The sequence below is a fragment of the Gossypium raimondii genome, chromosome 5 (genome assembly GCF_025698545.1).
Source record: "Gossypium raimondii isolate GPD5lz chromosome 5, ASM2569854v1, whole genome shotgun sequence".
NCBI lineage: Eukaryota > Viridiplantae > Streptophyta > Magnoliopsida > Malvales > Malvaceae > Gossypium > Gossypium raimondii.
The window spans coordinates 891797-912595 of record NC_068569.1 but is presented as its reverse complement, the minus strand read 5'-3'; the positions used below and the strand labels follow the sequence as shown (position 1 = coordinate 912595).

General features: G+C 30.1%; 2 protein-coding genes across 2 annotated transcripts; both read right to left on the bottom strand.

Moving 5' to 3' along the window:
- Window positions 1-29: 29 nt before the first annotated feature.
- Window positions 30-2031, bottom strand: LOC105769494 (probable 2-oxoglutarate-dependent dioxygenase AOP1). The gene is made up of 3 exons (XM_052631329.1): window positions 1894-2031; window positions 1259-1549; window positions 30-125 (listed from the first exon to the last, which is right to left on the bottom strand). The coding sequence occupies exons 1-3, from the start codon at window positions 2029-2031 to the stop codon at window positions 30-32; spliced, it is 525 nt and encodes a 174-aa protein (XP_052487289.1).
- Window positions 2032-10498: 8467 nt separating this feature from the next.
- Window positions 10499-12807, bottom strand: LOC105769493 (probable indole-3-pyruvate monooxygenase YUCCA4). The gene is made up of 4 exons (XM_012590168.2): window positions 11639-12807; window positions 11297-11545; window positions 11096-11218; window positions 10499-10845 (listed from the first exon to the last, which is right to left on the bottom strand). Exons 1-4 carry the CDS (start codon window positions 12293-12295, stop codon window positions 10606-10608), a joined length of 1269 nt encoding a protein of 422 aa, XP_012445622.1. The 5' UTR covers window positions 12296-12807; the 3' UTR covers window positions 10499-10605.
- Between the last annotated feature and the right edge of the window lie 7992 nt (window positions 12808-20799).

Here is a 20799-nt window from a genome sequence, read left to right as displayed (position 1 = left end):
CTCTTTTGCTGCTTTGATGATCGTACCTTTCACCGGAACCGCGAATGTTCCCAAAGAATATCGATATTCGTTCTCCTCAACATTACCCTATGATTTGCTGCATGCATTCTTCCATTACTCCACGCCTGCAATTTAATTTGGAAATTCAACATTAGTAAATTAGGTAAAATAACCATGGAGGCCGTATGCCAAGAGATAGATTGCATTTTACCGCTTTTAAATTAGTTACTATACATTAGGTTAAAGATCTTTTTTGTTAAAAAAATTATCAATTTCTATTGTTAAAAAATTAGCGTGGTTGACAAACCGACTAAAAAGTTGCATAACGTGTAGCTCATGTTGACATATATGGATCAAGCTTTAATCGTAAAAATAGATGAAATTTTAACAGGAACAGCTTAACAGAGTGTGCAATTTGTTCTTTAATCTAATTTATAGAGTAAAATTTGACTTATAATACAAGAGTTTTTATGATACCTTTACCCTTAATTTTGTCTTATTGGCTCTAATAATTTTGAATCATTCAAATAATCATAAAATTGTAACTATTGAACTCACATTTTAAAATTTTGTTTTGTATTTAAATATTTTGCAATTGTTTATTGATTTTTAAAAGAAAAAGAATCTGCCACCTGAAATACTTGTAGAACTTACTAATTTAGTTATTCTTTAATATAAAACTAATGGCAGTATTATAAAATCATTATAATGATGATAAGATTTAACAAGAAATCATAATATGGTGATCTTAAAGAAAAGTATGGTGGGAATCTACAATGTGTACATACAAGACTGGGTGGGTTTATATATAAACGGTCCAAAGCTGAAACCAAAGGGAATAAATAAATGATCGAGTATATGTCTAGAATTTAAGCTCTCATACTTGGATATGCCCGTTGGTTTTAACACCTTAATACAAGTGGACTGGCAGTTGTTTTCTTCTATTTTTTCCTCTCAAAACTCCTTTAATTCTAAAAATTATTGTTTTTTCTAAATTTATACTTAGTTTGTAAGTAAATTATACAATTAATCATCCAATTATGAGCGTGTTTTTGTTTTGGTCAACAAACTACAAAAAGTTTCGTTGTAATTATTAAAATTATCATTTGTTTCTGTTAGATCGTTAATGGCGTGATCTTTTTAATTGTTCTTCTATACTTTTACATTTTATCAATTGAATTGTAATTTTATTCATTGAGTTACATCCTGAAAACTTTCTTACTGGTATTGAAAAGTCGCAGTGCATTAATGTTATTACATTAAGATCTCCATAGAGGAAGACGAAAGTACCGGGTGGCGTACACAACTTAACCCACTCTCCATCCTTGGTTTCAATTTCAAGCCCCGAAATCCCATCCTCGCAAAGTAGAGCACTGCAAAGTTTGTCGGTATGAGCCGATACCACCTTCGTATACTCTCCCGACGGAGGCGCTGAATATTTCATCACCCGCCGCAGTTGATAATCTTTCATCAACCACTCACGTTTCTCTCCCAAACCATAACCATCAATGATCGTCAAACCAATCACATGGTTCAACTCCTCCAACTCCTACATCAGAGCAGTAATCGTTTCGCTAACGGGAAAAAAAATCAAATTAGATCTTGATCGGCTAATTTTGATCCATTTGAAGAGAAGTGTTTGGTTTAACAGAAGTGATTATGGTGATGGATCTGCATTAAGTTGGGCGAAGCTTTTGACGAGTTACAACTGGAGGCATCTTCGAGTCCGAAGCTCTCGTAGAAAGGAAGGAAATCACCGCCTGGTTCGTAGTAGCCATGTAAAGGCTTTGATTTAACGTTTTGTTTCTTCGTCTCCAATGGAAGATTAAAAGGTTGCCGTATCAGAGAAAACAATTCGTGTTGGAGATGGGATGAAATCTTATGGTAAACCACCTGGAAACAGCCATGATTCTCACAAGCTTCTCGTACTGACTTGCACAAACTTCGCCATTCATCGCTTCCTCCATCTAGATCTTTTGAATTTGTTGGCAACTCGATTATTGGAATCCCAAAATGAGAATCTGAACTCATTTTTCTACTCATTTCTGCTAATTAAAATTGAGGTAGATTTTCTTCTTCTTTTTCTGTTCCTATGGATCCTTGACTTTCAAAAGGGCCTTGTAGAACCTATATCTTGTCCAAAATCTAACAATTTCTTATTTATGTAATATAAATCCAATCAATTAGAGTTAGAACTCCATAAAGCAGAAAGAGATTAAAATTAGAATATACTACATAAGTGCTAAATTTATAATGAATTTAGCATAACACGAAAAATAATGTATATGAATAAATTTATTGAAATCTATGTAAAAATTATTAATACGCCAAAATTTTTCTTAAATATAATATATATTGAATGAGTATGGTTATTGATAAAACAACATGAAGATACATGGTATGAAAAATGTGAATTTTGGTAATAGTGTCGATTTTGTCGTAGTTTTTTATACCACATTTATATTTGTGTTTTTCGTGGGTTTAGAATATTATAAACATATTGTTACTAATTTGTTTTATATACATTTTGATGTGTTTTTGTTATTTTGTTTTATATTGTGTTTTGCATCAGTCATCATAGAAACTCTATCTAGACACTAATTTGTGTGATCATATTATATTATGTCTAAACTTTTTAGTGATTGAATTTTAAAAAATCATATATTCGCGCTTTTATTTTTATATTAATAACTTTTGACACATTTGTATCTTTGTGTTGTTTACATGCAAATGATTTGTTTTCTTGACTAAACACATCAATTAAAGAAACAAAAACATTTATCTTTCTTTTATATTGATTGCGAAAGATTGAATATGAATACTACCATACTAATATTTGTAATAATTTGTAATTTATTAGATTAAAACAGTTTTAATATGATCTCATCAATAATATTTTGGTAATGTTTTACTTGTTTGTTTGTCCAAGTAAACAAACAAGTTACATGTTTTTTTTTTTGTCTGTGTCCTAAAAAATGTTATCTAATTACAAATAAGTATTTTTATGAATATGTATTAAAAAAACTGCTTATATAACTAAAAAGAAACCATAAGGACTTATATGAATAAACTATTATAGTTTATAGACATTTTAATATATAACCATTAACCAATTCATGTTCTCTTTACACTTTACCCCTATCATTTTAAAAATTTCCAATCACATACAATTGAAGCCTTTCGCTAATAACTAATGCACCAGCAATAATAACTCGATCATAACTAAACTCATTCTTTCTTTTTTTTTTTTATAAATCAAATTTACAAATATAAATATTTCGTTAAGACATTTCACTAGAAAATTAGTTGATTTGGAACTTGACTATACAGTGAAAACTACCAACGTCACGTATCTCGACGTAGACCGTTAACTTATAGGGAAAGTAGTCACCATCCTTTCTAATCATACTAAACTTGTTCCTAAATTATTATATTTCTTCAACATTAAAATAGTTATATTTTTTAAAAAATCAATATTTTATATATATAATTAAATTAAAATTAATTCTTTATATATGTAAGTGTCCTAAATTAAAGTTCAAATATCATGTTAGAATGATATTTAAATTGTAAAATTAAAATGTATCCCTTTTTCTCATATTTTATGACAATTTATCTCTTCTTTTTTTTTTTGCATTAATAAAGAAATTAACAAAATTTCCATCCTTCTGAAAAGTCCTAAATATTTTATTGGCCCAAAAGTTCATTTTTAAGTGATAGATCCGGCCCAAATATACCGATTTTATTTCTACTAGCGGTAAAGAAATGCAAATCACGTTTTCAAAAAAAAAGTGGCTTTCACAAACATAATTTAATAATTTTTACCGTAACCATTATAATTTTCACCATGGCAAATTACACTTATAATCATGGAGTAAATTCTTTTCTATCACTCAAATATAAAAAAATTATAAAATAATCATTTAATTATTTAAAATTTTATTATCAACCATTAAATAACATATAAAAACTAACTCGATAATTCTTAAATTTGATATAATAACAAATTTAACTTGTAATAGCCTAATTTTTAGTAGTGTCGAATAGTGATTTGAGATCACTAAATTCGATTAAAAAAGTTAAAAAATTTATTAATTAATAATTATAAGTTAAGCATGATTTTAGAAATATTTCTAAAATTAGTGAATTTTGTGATTTAAAAGAAATTATTAGATAAATTGGGTCGAAAACAAGGTATCGAGACCTTGATATTATAAATTGAGCCGTAAATATTTTTATAAATATTTACGGAGTGTCATTAGGGTAGTATTAAAGTTTCGTTAAGAAAGTTTAATGTTTCGATGGTTAACTGATTAAAAAGGACCGAATTAAAAAAACATATTCTCGGGACTCCGTTCCGGTAAATCAAACTCTTAAATATTTATTATAAATATTTACGAAGTTATTTGTGTAGTTAATTAGGTAAATTTGACTTAATTAGGAGTTATTGCGAAAAAAGGACTAAATTAAAATAAGGGTGAAAGTTGAATAATAGATTAAAAAGTTAAAAGGACTAAATAGAGAATTATGCCATCAGCCTAAATTGAGGTGACATAACGAAAGAAATATCGAGATATTTTAGTTAATATATATTATATTTATTTACTTAATAAATAAGTATTATATTAATTATATTATTATATTATTATATTATTATATATATAAAAGAAAAGAAATAAAAGATAGAAAAGAGAATAGAAACAGAATAACGAAAACAGGGGAGAAAGGGGAAAAAAAGAAACAGGGAAGGAAAGAAGGAAAATTTGGGGTTTCAAGGTTCAAAGTTAATTTGGTAAGTTAATTTAACCCCTTTTCTTGTAATTTTTGAGTTTTTATAAACTAGAACAAAATACTATTAAGCATGAGCTGAAATTTTGAAAGATAGTAGGTTTTTAGACATGAGTTATGTTTAAATAATTGATGAATTAGGGTTAAATTGATTGAATTTCAAGTTAGAAGTTAGTAAAGGGTTGATTTGTAAAATAAAACATAAGTTTTGAATAGTAGGGACTAAATTGAGAGAATTTTAAAATTAGGGATTTAGGGTGAAATTGAAGAGTTAAAATGAGTTTATAGTAAGAATTAAGAGAGAATACGGAGTTAGATTGGGAAAATAAAATTAGTAATGATAAGGGATTAAATTAGAATTTAAGTAAATTTAGGTATAAATGGAAATATTTTGATGAAATTTTGTATTAATGATTTTTAATTGTTTAATTACGTAGCTAATGTCGTGCAAGAGTCATTGTCCGAGAAAGGAAAGGAGAAGGTGGACAATGAGTGATTCGAGAAAATTTCGATTTGTATTTCTATAATTAGAATTTATTTATTTTCAATTGTTAAATTTCAATTAAAGTACATGGTAAGTGAAATTGAGGTGAGTATTAAAATATTGCATTGAATGAAAGTGAATGAAATGAATTGAATCGAAGTGAAATTATCTGAACTGTTTCTTGATTAAAAAGTGAAAAGTGAATTTGAATTGAATTGTGATTGAATCGAAAGTGAATTTGAAATAAAAAAAATGATTTGAATACCCTATTAACTAGTCGGGCTGAGTCGGATATAGTTGGCATGCCATAGGATTGGAAGTGTTCATGGATACTTCGACTTTGAGTCGATGAGACACTGGGTGTCATACTGTTACTTCGAATAGATTCGATGAGGTACTACTGGCTACCAACTTTCTTCGGCTCTGCCGATGAGACACTGGGTGTCACTTTATTGCTTCGAACTATCCGATGAGGCACTGGGTGCCATTCTGGTGTGTTTGGTTGGATCCGTGTATCCGCCAAGGTCCTAGTCTTGTTAATAGGGGTAAATAATTGAAATGAGAATATTTGAATAAGTGTGATTGATTGAGCTATGGAAAATTGAGAATTGATATGTGAATTGAAAATCGAGATATGAGATTTGAAGATATGAGCCCAAAGTTCATGATGTGATTAAGAATAAATTTTTGTTATATGATATTAATGAGTACAAATTGCAATATAATTGATATTGAATATAGTGATAAATTGAATGAATTGTATATGAATTGAAATGAACTATTGGAATGAGATGTGAAAATCCAATAAAATTGAGACAGTGAAATAAGGTATGAGTGCAATTAAATACAAGATTTGAAATATTGCTTATTGTTATTAATTATCAAGTTGATTTAAAGTATGATATAATTAATGAATAATTGTAGACATAAATTAAATGTATATAATTTATCGATAAATGTTATAAATTTGAATTATGGTAATACCACTGAGTATTCTCATACTCAGCATACGGTTGTTTCTGTGCGCAGGTTAGTAGAAAACTAGTGTTCGGTCCAACATCCAGAGCAATCACGACCTCAGAGAAATTTTAGTGATGTACCTTTCTTTTGATAACGTGGCATGTACCTAAGTGATGTATAGGTTAAGTATAAGAGTTTTGTAATTGTGGTTGTAGAATGATGTTTAAATTGGTTATAAGGATGAAATGGAACTAATATGACATATTTGATACAAGTATGTTATATCTGTTATTTATTTGTGAACTAGATATAAGTTATCCGATATATCCGGTAATGCGCTGTAACCCTATTCCGGCTACAGTTTAGGGTTAAGGAGTGTTACATAACTATAGAACATTTATAAAAAAAATTATTTTTACTCCAAATTTGTATTTTAAAGTTGAAGTTGAGTCAAAGTTTACATTACAAATTAAATGGGTTAGGTTGATTTTGAATTTGAGAAATTAAAAAAAATATAAATTATGTTGTTGTATTAGTGTTTTGTTTTGGAGGGCATCAAAAAGTCTCTCTCTTAGGATATCAAGGTAATTTTTATCTCACATCTCATGTCAGCTAAGGTGTAAGGTCCAAGCAGGTGTAAGTGTCAAGGGGCTAGATCTTTCACCTCACGATCCGTGGGCATTAGGCGATTCGTTTGTCCCAACTCGCCTAAGTTAGCCTTTACTCAAGTAAGGATTCTTGTAAAAGTCTTCCAAGGCACCAATTTATATAGCAGAAGCAAACTTATGCCAAAAGAAGCCACAAAGAACAACAGAAAGCCACGAAAAAGAACACACATAGGGTATTTGAGTAAATGCTCTCAGAATTCTATTACTCTTAAGAAGTCAACATATAATGGAATGCCTTTCAAGTGAGGGGGAGGCTCTCTATTTATAGTTGAGCCCCCCAAAATCGACGAACAATATTAATTTACATCGACGGACGAGATTAACTATATCCCTTGATTTTAGGGATTTACAATATATGCCATATCAAATCTAATATAATCTTTACGAGATATGATTCCTATTAATCTTCTAAGATTAGTTAATATAATAGCCTAAGTTGTCATATCTTCATTATCAGGCCAACTAGGCTTTAATCTGATAGGCTTCTCCAACAGTTCTTTAAAACAGGCCAGTTCTCGTGGACTAAATGATTCACATCTTATCGACAGACCTCCATAGGGCGTATCTTATACTATGGTCACGACGGGTTTTGCACTTTAACCCTTTACATAAGTAAGAAGTGAGAGGAAGTGGGCCCAATATGAATGTTATCACCCAAAACAAAAGGTTTTTCAGCACGGATGATCATCCATGGGACAACTGAATCATATTATTTCATCATCATCTCATCAATATCCAAAGAAAGATCATAAAACTGTTATATCCAGTAAGTGAATATTGTGTTCTGCATCCTGCACATTTTTATTTTATTTTTTTAAATAAATAAAGTAACTGTACTTTTTTTAAGTTTTCAAGAGAATGCCAATTTGGCATGCATGCACAACCATCAGTCTTCGATTAGTACATTTGCATGCCATGTCATGCCAATCTATACTTGCATTGTATAGATACGCCCCTGCCTCGATCCCCGAGCTCCCTTTTCCCCCACCCTCCACCGGTTTCGCGTCCCATACACGCGCCACCCTGTTGATTTCGCTCTCTGAAATCCCAGTTGAAGAGAGTGGGCCAGTAAAAGACGGTCGACTGGACAATACGTCGAGCAGGTGGGGAGCATGCAAAATATGGATATCCAAAAAAACGACACAATCGAGAAAAAATTTTAAAAAACTTTGTTTGATCATCAAAACCATGCAAAATGTGCCTTCTTCTCACTTCTCACTGCACACTGCAACAATGGTCAGTGAGAGAAAATTTTTTTAAAAATAAAGAGTGACGTGAGAATCTGAATAGCGTAACGCATGCCTTTTGAAATCGTGTGATAGTGATATTCGAATTGAATGCTCTTCCCCAAAATCCAAATCCCCCCACCTTCCATTTTAACTCTCCCTTTGGACTTTTGCCTTTTTTGTTTTTCCCACGTCCTATAGACGTTGTTCCTACACTTCTCTCTCTCACACACTGTAAAATTGTGTTATGGCGGCAGAGAAGAAAAAAAAAAAGGGGCGTTGTTTGCATCAGCAATCAACAATCAACCAAGAGATTGTTACGTGGAGAGCAATGAACGGAGAGAAGCAGAGCTGTCAATCCGTTTTTGTGATATATAAAAATGAATAGCCAATTCGTACAATGTCGTCGATGGAAGGGAAGGGAAGGCGTCAGATCGCCCCATCATTGTCTCAATTATCAGCGTGGAGGAGAAAGAGAAAAAAAGAAGAAGCAAACAGTCAGCATATATATATATATAAGAATGTATGTATAGAAAGGAGAGAGTGAATAGGCGTGTGTTCAAAAGTTCCGTTTGATTAATATTACAATCAAATTAAAACTTCAAACAAATTTCCAATGTTAATTGACCTAAAATTTTTAAAACTCTATTAATGGATTAATTTTTTTTCTGTTAATTCTAACAATTAATAGAATTTTTTTGCATATTTCCTTCTTTTATTTTTTATTTATGTAGTTTTATTTTATTTTTTCAAATAATTTTAGTTTTGATAATTCTTTTTAAGTCCATTATAAAATTATCTCTATTAAATCCATTATTATTTTTATTTTAAGCTTATATAATGCATTCAACCTATTTAATATTAATAATAATTGTAGTTAATGGAATAGTTCAGTTAAATTAATCAAATTTTAATCGAATTAATTGGTAATCAAAATTTTTAAGAAATTAACAGAACAAAATTCAATAGCTAATCGAATAATTGAACTACTTTGATTCGATTGATTGAATTAATTAAAAAAGAAAGCAAAATATTGATTGAAAAATTGGAGAGAGATTAGATGCAAACAAAGGTTTGTGTTATATAGTGTGTACTTGGCGTTGTGGGTACTTACTATATCTACAGTGTTGAAGTGTTCAGTAACACCAATTGCCTTCTCTTTGCTGCTCAGTCCTCTCTTGTCTTTATCTCTAAAACCCTCAATTGTCTTGTTCTGTACTTGCACATGATTTATTGCTTTGAACCATGAACCATGTTTATGCTTTAAATTATTTGTATGTATTTTTAAGATTTTTTTAAAATGGTTAAAATATCTTTTATTTTTATTTTTACTCTTAAAAAGGATTAAATATTTTGGGATTTATGATTGTGTCTTCCCAACTTCAATATTCGACCATAATTTCTCTCCTCACCAATAATTTATGGGTATTTTAAATTTTCTTTAATAAATATCTTTTAAACATATCATACTAATAAGCTATGCAATTACCATTTAAGCCTTGATTCAATGACAAGTTTGATGCTTTAGACACATTAAAATGTCGAATTCGAGATCTAATAATTTTATTGAATTTGTTGTAATGTTAATCTAATTTTCATTTGAAGGTTATAATTAATTACCAATAAACAAATATATACACATACTAAACACTTTTAATTAGATAAAGTACAATAAAAATCTTTTTAAAAAAAATCTACTCAATAATGAAGGGGCACACCATCTAAGACCTAATATGTTATAAAAGCTTAGTAGCAAGGTCGGTCGGTCCATCCATTTACATAATTTATTAAAGCAAATTTAGGTTCTATAATTAAAATAATAGCTGTAGAGATAACTTTTGGTGCCTTTTACTTTCTTCGCATGCTTATTTGAACTTTTCTTCCTAGCTTCAAAGAAACCTAGGATTTGTTCTGATCGATCACTTACAAAATTAATTTTTTATTTCAGAATTTAGAAGTTGACAAAAAATATTTCAAGTTTAAATGATATTGATAAAAATAAAAGGGGGTTGCCAAGCAACTTTGTTCTTTGCATCCAATTCGCCAATATTTTCATTGACCATTGACTTGGGATTTTCCCACAAGAGCCGGAGATATAACTTTTCATTGTCTTGTATATATATGAACAGATTTAGCAATTTGCATAGCACGTGATTAAATTGTTTATTATATCATAACTGTGTTTATGTTTTTTCACATATTCATGATAAAGTAAATTTTTTTATAAATTAAAATAATCATTTCTAGTGACAACTTTTGTAGTAAAAACTGAAAGTACATTCTATTTTATTTATGAAATTATTTTATACAAACTTACATCATCAAACTAACCTCATAAAGAGGTAGAAAAGATGGATGTAACCCCCCTCCCTTTCCTAACAAAATTGATGCATTTACAATGTTCAACAAAAGCCACAAAATTAAAAAACAAAAAAAACAAACAAACAAACAAGAAAGTCACCGGCGGTAAGTTCTCTTTTTACTTTTTTACTTTGTTTTGGACCACGTTTCTTTGAGGAAGATAATTAAAATTGCTGTCGTTACACTCTTTGATTGTCCTCCATTGTTCACCAATGTCTTTAGCAATGTTAACGGCGTCAGAAGCCGTTCCTAGAAGCCCTCTTCTTGTAAACCCAACTGTGTACAATCCCTTCTCCGCTTTCCAGCCGTTAGGAAACGGCGATTTTGGCATGCCATCTTTGGTGAAAAATTCACATCCCTATATTTCCAAAAAAAGGTAAAAAAAAAAAAAAGTTATAACCATATAGTTTATCAATACTGGTACCAATTAATTAAAAAAAAAGTGGAAAAAGAATCATAAGAACAAGAACCCATTTATATATTCCCATCCCTATACATATACAATACAATGTATTTATTTTCTTAAAAATTAATAAAATATAATATATTTTAAATGATTTTGTGCATGCATGTTAAAACTAAAAATAATAAGCATATTAATTATTTACTTTGAGCCAAGTAGGCACGTTGCTTTTGTATCCAGTAGCCAATATTATTGAATCAATCTTCTTTTCTTGTCCATCCACGAACTTAGCTCCATTTCTTGTTATCTCTTTAACACCTTCCACAACCTGAAAATGTGAAATAAAATCAACCATGGCACCCCAAAAATAAATGGTGATTGAAACATGAGGGAGGGTCTATCATACCTTGATTTTACCAGATTTTATCTGTGATAATGCGCCGACATCGAGGACCGGAGTCTTTCCGGTGACGTTCTTGAGCTCGATAGGTCCCGTTTTCGGCCTACGAAGGCCTATTTGGTCAGTGTTACCCAAAGTGAAATTGGCTAGCAGCAAAAGCAATTTATCCACTAGTTTTAAAGGGAACCATTTGACAAGTGCCATTGCTATCCCAAATGTTGAGAAACCAAACATTTCCCTCGGTAATACATGCACCTATGTAAGAAAAATAAAAACAGATAAATAACATGAGGGACAATGAATATATAATCTAATGCGTTACAGGTTTAGGACATTAAATGAACTTACTGTGTTTCTAACAACCATGTGAGGGATAACATTGAATCGACAAAGGTCCAAACAGACTTCCATGCCGGAATTACCACATCCAATAACCAAAACCCTTTGGTTTTTAAACACAGAACCAGACTTGTATAAACTGGTATGAACAACTCGACCTTTAAACCTGTCGATACCAGGGATATCTGGTATTACAGGCTCAGCATTTTCACCGGTGGCAACAATAAGCCATCTTGAAATGTATTCAAAGTCTTGAGTTTTAACCCTCCAAAACCCCAAAACATGATCAAATTCGGCTTTTATTACAGCCTGGTTGAACCTAGGTTTGATTGAGAAATGTGAAGCATAGGTTTCCATATAAGAGATGAACTGGTGTTTGGTTGGGTACTTTGGGAAATTATGAGGGAAACCAAGGAGTGGTAACTCACAAAACTGTTTGGGAAGATGGAGTTTAAGGCGATCATAGGTTCGATGTTGCCATAAAGAAGCAATGCAGTCGCTTTTCTCAAGGATAAGAGAAGGTACGCTTTGTTGTTTAAGGCAAGCGGATGTTGCTAGACCAGATGGTCCTGCACCTACGATGATAGGCCCATGAACCAAAACACAGTTCGATTCATTTCGATGATGATGATGGTGATGCTGTTCTTCGCCTTTGTAAGAACCCATGTTTTGAAACAATCCCAAGAAAAAGGAAACGATATTGGAAAAATCAAGAAAAGCGTACCCCCAAAAAAAGAAGGAGAAGAAAGATAGTGAAAGAAAAAAAGCTTAAAAGGATACTGAGAGAACAAAAAAAAAGAAGGAAAAAAAAACCTCTGTAGTTTTCTTTTTTACTTCCCCTGTTCTTTTCACTCTGTAAAGCTCTGTTTTCTCAATTCATAAAAATCCCATGTAGCTGAGGTGGGATTTTAAAAGGGAGTCGAAAAGCACTCAAGAGAGAGAAACAATGACGAGTCAATGGAAAGAGAAAAAATTTGGGGGGGGGGGAGGAGAGGAGGATCATAACTCAGGGGTTTTAATGCAGGGAAAATAGAACATAGAAAAAGCAAAGAAAAGAAGAGATAATGTGCATTTTCAATTTTATGATTGTAAGTAGTAATTAATTTTAGCAGGGCAGCAAGAGAAAGGGAGGGAAATAAGGGTATTAATGGAGGCGTGAAGGTTAAGGAAAAGGATTTGTTCTGTTTCTCAAGGTTGTTTTCTTCTCAGCTTTTGAGTTCTATCTGCATTGTTTTTGTTTTTGTTTTTAATTTCTTGCTGCAATTCAAGTAAGGCAAATAGAGCAATAATCCACTGTGTTACAATGAATAAGTTTACGGTACCTGCGCACACTAAAATTCAAATTTTTAGTACACTTGCTTGTAGGCTTCGGATTATATTTTCTTTGTGTAAACAACTTTATAATATGGTTTTTTAGACATGTGCTATATAACTTTTTTTTATCTTATAAAATAATTAAATTATAAATTTATATTTAATATACTGACAGGCTTTTTTTTAAATAAAAAATATTTAAATAAGATATATGGTAGTCTTTTAATTATGCTTGCAAAAAATTCTACTAATTGTGTATCAAATAATAAATATGTATGAAAATTCCACAAGTAGGTTAAGGGTTTGGTAAATATATTATAAGATGTAACAAAAATTTAAATAAATATTTAAATAAATATAATACTTATCACATCCTTAACCCATTTCGAGGTTTAAAAACTTTACAAACAATATATATAATTACTTAATATTTATTACTTTCTAAGATCTTAATGTTACCTATAAATAGTTTTTAAATCTTTTCTTAATTGAGTTAATAATGATACTAGCTCAACTAATGTGTTAATAATAGTATATATATTTATGGATATCAATATATAAACCCTTACAAGTTTATTGCCAATGAGAGATTGGTTCAATTTGAGACTTAACATGCACAATTATATGAGTATGTCTCCAAGTATGTGTTTTTTATAGATGAGTTTTAGTTCAATTTATTAGTTTTAATTTTGGGTTGCAGCCATTCTTATTATTGGTTTTAATTTAGATTACACTTTAAAATTAAAAAAGAAAAGAAAAAATTGATTCCATCAGAAAATGTTTATGTATTTGAACAAGCGTGTATTCCACGCGCACATTGAAACGTCGGGTAAAATAATAGCTGAGGAAGTACAGAGGGCCAGAAGCTGTTGGCAAAATGGGTTAAAGGTATGCTGCCACGTGGACGCTTGCTAAACATTGTATAAAGTGTTGCATGTTTGGAAACAGAAGGGATTAAGCGAGCCAAGGTGAGAGGTGGTATAGGGGTGTTCATTCGGTTAACCGAAATAATATTAACCGAATTAAATGATCTTTTAAAATTTTTAACCGTTAACTGAACCGAATTTTTTTTCAAAAAAATTAACTGAACCGAAATTTTTTCGGTTAATTCGGTCGGTTAACCGAATTAACCGAAAATTATATGTTTTTTAATTTTTGGTTAAAAATTAACCGAATTAACCGAATTATCCGAATTACCCGAATTAACCGAATTACCCGAATTAACCAAATTAACCAAATTGAATCACTACATAATTAAATTATTTTTAGACTTTTAGACTTTAGTTTTAGTCTTAGTTTTAAAATTTTATTTTTATTTATTAAATTATTTGTATTTTAATTTTATGATTGGGTTGGGTTGGGTTGAATACTTGGGTTTAGATTGAGTTTAGGTGAATAGTGGGCCTATTTATATATTATAATTTTATTTATTAATTTTTCGGTTAACGGAAAAATCAAAAAAAATTAACCGACCCCCGACCAAAAAGATTCGGTTAACCGACCGATTAACCGAATTCGGTCGGTTAACCGAATTTTTCGGTTTTACCCGAATTTTGCACACCCCTAAGGTCGTATGGTGATTGGCGAAGTGAAGCCGGTATTTAATTTAATTTAATATTTATGTAAATAATTAATATTTAGAATGGAGAAGAATAGGAGAAAAGAAATTATAATATATTGATCACAAAAGATAGATACATTAAGAGCAGAGACTTGCAGTTATCCTAAGAGTTGCAACATGAATTAAATAAGAAGGAAAGGTTGAGGGTAATGAATACAAACATGCCAATGCAAAATAATAACAACAATAAAATAAACAGGAAACATGAAGATGAGAATGTTCCATTAAATTAGTCACCCAATAAAGTATTAAGCTCCATCTTTTTCCTTAATTATTTTTATACCGACTTGAAGAACATGCATAGTGGCTTCGTGGCTGGTGAGTGATGATGTGTGTGTGGCAAGCTAGCCTATTGCCCAAGTTGTTTAACCGGTTTAATTTGAAAAACAGTAAATGCTAATTCTCTCTAATAATATACCAACTTAATTAATTTAATTTGATCCCAGAACAAAACTTTAAACCATGAAAATGTAATGCTTTGAATAGTAAGAGACCTAATTAATATATTTAGGGCTAAGATCTTGTAGGCATATATAAACAGTTGGAGCCCACATGAGCATAGGTAGGTAGTGTATTCAAAGGATTTAGCGTAATGCCTAAACCTAATTAATCATGGCATGGTTCGATTATGAATACTTTATCTGTATCTACTTTTATACGTTAATACATTTTACTAGAAAAGCTAGAAAATAAATATAGTTTAAATTTGTTTAAGTGATAGCAATGCATATCAAAGTTTTAAAATATTTAAAGTAAGATTTCCTAGATTTGAGTTCGACTAGCTTTAAATATTTAAGTCATAATAAAAATCTTTTCCCATTTTAATGTTATTGAGAAGAGAATGTGTTTTTTTTTTTGAAAGTTATTGCGATGTTTTGATATTAAAATACAACTTCAATAGGTCGGCTGCGTTGAATATGTAGGTTTCAAGGTATCATCATCAAACCTTGTGAACCCTCTAGATTATATTATTTATACTATATTTTAATTTTTAAAATGTAATCTAAAATAAAAATATTATAATTCTAATAGTGTTTTTATTTTTGTACAAATTTTATTAAAAAATTATTTAAACACGTAATAAATCTAGGACTTAAACATTTTCAAAGATTTAAATATATAAACTAATTATCAAACATGATATATAATAAAAAAATTGTCGAGGCCTAACAAGATTTTGGTATTGTTGGTCTAAGTTGAAGTCGTACCATCGTGGTATATGATTTTGTCTAATTATATTTTGTATTAATTTATAGTTATATTTTACTTTTATTATAGTAGACAAGGACGTTGAATTGAAGGGAAATACGAAAGACGGAAGGGGGGGAATGGGAATGGGTGAATTTATTATATTTATTTCCATTTCTTGAAATCCTATCATTTCAATTATGGGTGGAACAGTTTATTTACTTACACCCTTTCTTCTTCTTTTATGTTTTTAACCTTTCGTATCAAACACAGTAAAAAGTAATAATTTTCCTTTATTTTAACCATTTTTACTTCTTATATTGAGTAGCTATGCTGCATGCTTGGAATACCTAAAATCAAATTTTGGACCGGCCTAAAACCTAGCCCCATTCACTCAATTGCTCCCTACCTTCTTCTTTTTTAACCTCCTATATTATTGATTAACTTAAATTGTTTCTCAAGCATCGAATCTTTAACCTAATGAAGCAAAGATCAGCTCTTCAAGAAAATTTATGGGTTTTATTATTTAATTTTAATCTAATTAATTTGAATATCATTTTGATTACTTTTAGTTTTTTTAATATCTTTTATTTGCTTTAAATTTTTAGTATTATTCATTTAACATGTGATAGTAATTAACAATTTTGTGGGAAGGTTTATTATTATAAATAGACAACATACAAGAATAACTATATATTGGAATGGTTATAATGTATAATAAACCTAGTACAAAATATAATGATAAAGTATCCGAAAAATAAGATAAAATTCACGCATCAAATACAAAATTATATATTAAAAAGTATGATAGACTTTTTTGTTGAATTAAATGAAGATTAATAGATTTAATCAAAATTATTTCATTTCGATTAGTTTATATCTAATAAATTTCTATCCAATTAATAGTTAATGCCTTTTGAATTTGTTAATACAGTGCAAAGAAAATAGACATGAGAGTGTTAAGGAGGCCAATTTATTTTGAGAGATGGAAAATCAGAAAATGCAATACAATAAGGAGAAAGATGAGAAAGATAAGTGTTTAAAAGTTGCTTAAGGGCTTAAAAGATGTTTGAAAATGTATTTACAAGAGAGATCCTCTTGTCGTTGTAAAGAAGTTGTCATTGTCAAGTATGGCAGGATATGCATCATGATACACATTCTATTACGACAAAATGAGATTATTATTCTCAAGTAGGGTCTAACAATATTTAAAAACGCATTAACAGTTGAAGAGTATTCACACTTAAAAAATGGTTAGCTTTCAAAGATGGCTGCCAAGCGGGTGAATTGTTTCTGAAAATGGGAGGTCCAGATTCCTTGTCCTTGTTGAGATTGAAACCGAACAAACAAGAGGACCAGTCACCAAAATATCCGGTTAGTGTAGGAATACTAGTTGTAAGCATTTCCTATTACGCTGACACATGTTGTATAAGAAAACTTGATTTAATTACACTGACAGAAATTTGATTCATTTATTAACCGATGCAACTGGTTACTAGTAAGAAAAATGATATGATTGGAGCATTGACTAAATCAGTGTATTATATTAAAAAAACACTTCTCAATCACTACAAAATTCCTTACATGGGATTGCAATGATTTTCACGAGAAAATTGGTAGTTAGTCGAAATCAAATTATAGAAATAGGAGCATATGATTTCACTTAGTTGGAGCCTGTTAATTAAGTAAAAGTGAATTAGGTTCATGGTGATAGTACTAGAAACAGCAATTTTTATGAATAAATTTATGTTTTTGATAATAAAATATTACAAGGCCTCAGAAGATGGATTTACCGACAATACGAAATGAGATGATTAAAGGATTAGCGTTATCCATTTTCGAATTAAATAATATTATTTGCAGGGTACCAAAAGCTGCTCAATTATCTATATTTAATTAATTTTCTTTTGAAAGGTAGCTAAATCATACTATCCTCCGCCAAATCCAAGCCGCTGCTTTTTAAGATTTAAATCTAGTTTATTATTAATACATTTAATAGTGTTTCTATAAAATCATAAAATCATAAACCCTGAACTTATAAATCCTAAATTTATCTATAAACCTCACATTTGAAACTTGTAGCTAGAAATTGTTCGTGGAAAACTCTTAAAATCACGGAGGGCTAAAAAGAATTTTCCTAAGTTATTAATTTAATGACAAAATTAGTGTGTACGGTTCATCTATTCAAAAATAAAAGAAATTAGATATTGTTATATTTATAATATGGGTAAAAGAAAATATTTTACGTTAAAAATATTTTTAAATTTTACTTAATAATCAATATAGGTAGAGTGATTGTAAATTTATATTTTAATATGGTTGGATATGTATTTGATTATTGAGTTTATATTTTTAAAAGTGATATGATAATATAAAATGTTATCACAGTAATACCTGCTTAATAAAATGCTTAAAAATAATATCGATAAATCAAGAAATGAATTTAAACGTAAGAAAATCAGAGATCAGAAACTGGAATAATAATATCACCAAAAATTGAAATACTCCGTTAATAACGTGTTATAAGAACAAACTCTTAAATAAAAAGGGTACAGGCTTAGAGAAATATAAAAAAGGAAGGGAAAAGGCATGTACGGCTCCCTCTTTGTGAATAAAAACACAGAATACAATTACGTCATGAGGAAGGTCCTTCCCCGGAGTCCGGACGTTGATTGTGATGTCACGTGACATAACTGCACGTCACCACTGCAAATCACGTGGTACACTGGCAATCGGTTCCCTTTCTCCAATGAAATATGGAGGTGTGCTGCACGCGCATGAATCTCTTCAGCTTTCGTTAAATGACTGATATAACCCTGAGACCTTTCTGGCTGTGATAACTTATGTGATTTGGAATTGCCGTATTTGTCCACCCGGGAAACACGTTTAGACGCCGTCGAAATGACGGCCACGAGGATTAGTGCATTTTGATTTGACGGTGGAGGGGCATTTTTCGGAATTCAAAAAATAACAATGACACGTGTCGGTCGTTACTTTTCCACCTTGTCAAGTCATGTATCAGCTTTTTCCCCGTTAGGGAAATATTATTATTTGACTGCAAATTTTTCTTTAAAGCGTTGGATTTGGTGTTTGTTTTATATATTTGCAGAGTGTCGTTGGATTTGACCTTCTTACTAGATCACACGGACACCGAAGTTAATCTGACGGCTGGGGATGACGCAGGATGTTGCACAGGCACTGTTCTTGAGCACTTTTATTTTTATCTGACGATTCAACATTATTTTTTAAGATTGATTTTTTTATTTCCCTCTATAGAATTGAATTTTTAAATTTCGAGATTCAACTTTAATATAAAAATTGATAAATAAACTTACGAGTTTAAATAGTTAGATTATTTTTAAAATCGAAATTAATTTTAAAAATAGATATTCCTTGTATTTCAAAATTTGAGTTGAATGTATTGAAATTCGATTGGACCGTAGTGTAAAATGGCTAACTGTTACCTAGTTTCCGATAATATGAAAAGTAATGATATTATTTTGAAGGTTGGTCATTAATATCGATGGGTTGGTTTGTTTGAACAAAGGGTTAATCAAAAAGCCTTCCTGTTATTGGGCCTAAGTAAATCTACAAAAGGACCAGCTCAGACTGGTAAAATTCAATTGGGGTTTGATGCATATTAATAGCAATAAGTTTCAATTATTTTTAATATATTTTAAAAATATGAAATAATTTATTATATAAAACAATCAAACCCTTCGTATGTTTTGCTTCGGTAAATTTGAATTTTTTTAAAAAAAATAGAAATATTGGATTCTTTTGTTCTCGAAAAATCCTTGATACCAAACAACGAACGATTGATGAAGCTTAACAGGTGGTATGGTAGCATAAATAAAGGCCGAATCTAATTCCACAACATTCCTAAAGAGAACAACAAAGAATGTAACCACATAATTTAATTCGAATCAAAGCAACCAAAGCTGGAGAAAAATTACATATGATTAAATAGCTAAAGATGATTCTTTTCTTGCCAAAGCTGAACAGATGTAGCTTCAACCTATAATGCAAAAGGGTGAAAAAGAAAATGGACCCACACCAAGCCCCGAAAGCGAAATGAGGCAATGTCAAATGATAAACTTGCAAGCACCAGACATTGGAGAGCAGTTCGATGTTTAGATTTAACGTTTCGATGGTTAATTGATTAAAAAGAATTAAATTGTAATTGAGATAAAAGTTTAATTATAAATTAAAAAAAGTTAAACGGACCAAATAGGCAATTATGTCTTTTTCTAAAGTTGAGGATATTTTTATTTAAAAAAAATTCTAAAGTTAATATATATTATAATATTATAATAATATTAACATTTAATCAAAATACAACAATTAATAATTAGATTCGGATTATAGAAATACAAACCAAGAATTCCGAGCTATTCGATGTCGACTATATTTTTCCCCTTTTTAGTCGAGAATTCTGGTACGACACTAGCCACAGAATTAAAACAATTAAAAATCATCAATACAACACCATTCAATCTCACATTAAATATTTCAATTTTTACTCAATATTTTCCTAAACTCTCAAGGTCTCAATACCTCGTTTTCAATGCAATTTACTTAATAATTTCTTTTAAATCACAAAATTCACTAATTCAAAAATATTTCTAAAATCACGCTTAACTTATAATTATTAATTAATAAATTTTTTTTAACTTTTTCATCGAATTTAGTGATCTCAAATGGGCTGTTACATTAGATTTGAACCATATGCCAACAAACACAGGAAATAACGCAAACCATATATATTCAAGTTGGTTCTAATTTTTTTTCACTCACACCTCCCAAATTTTTGTAACATGCTTCCTCTTTGTCTTCTGAGCACTAAAACTCAAGTTTGCAATTTTCCAAGTCTTTTGTCCAAAAATTTACCCAATGCATCGATACCTAAGGGTAAGATATCAATACCTGGAGCTTGAGTTTGAAATTTCCAAAACAGAATGCACTTTAGGTATTGATTTTTAGGTTGGTATCGATCATGAAGGAAAAGTATTGATACTTAGCTCATGTTTTGTGCAAAAGTCATATT

Excerpts from the sequence above, each read along its gene's own strand:
- LOC105769494 (XM_052631329.1), bottom strand. The coding sequence starts at position 2,031 with ATGAGTTCAGATTCTCATTTTGGGATTCCAATAATCGAGTTGCCAACA. Across the intron at positions 1,550-1,893 it reads AGAATCATGGCTGTTTCCAG|GAGTTGGAGGAGTTGAACCA; the intron begins GTGGTTTACCAT and ends GCTCTGATGTAG. Across the intron at positions 126-1,258 it reads TCCTCTATGGAGATCTTAAT|GCGTGGAGTAATGGAAGAAT; the intron begins GTAATAACATTA and ends ATTAAATTGCAG.
- LOC105769493 (XM_012590168.2), bottom strand. The coding sequence starts at position 12,295 with ATGGGTTCTTACAAAGGCGAAGAACAGCATCACCATCATCATCATCGA. Across the intron at positions 11,546-11,638 it reads ACATGGTTGTTAGAAACACA|GTGCATGTATTACCGAGGGA; the intron begins GTAAGTTCATTT and ends TTTCTTACATAG. Across the intron at positions 11,219-11,296 it reads TAAAATCTGGTAAAATCAAG|GTTGTGGAAGGTGTTAAAGA; the intron begins GTATGATAGACC and ends TCACATTTTCAG.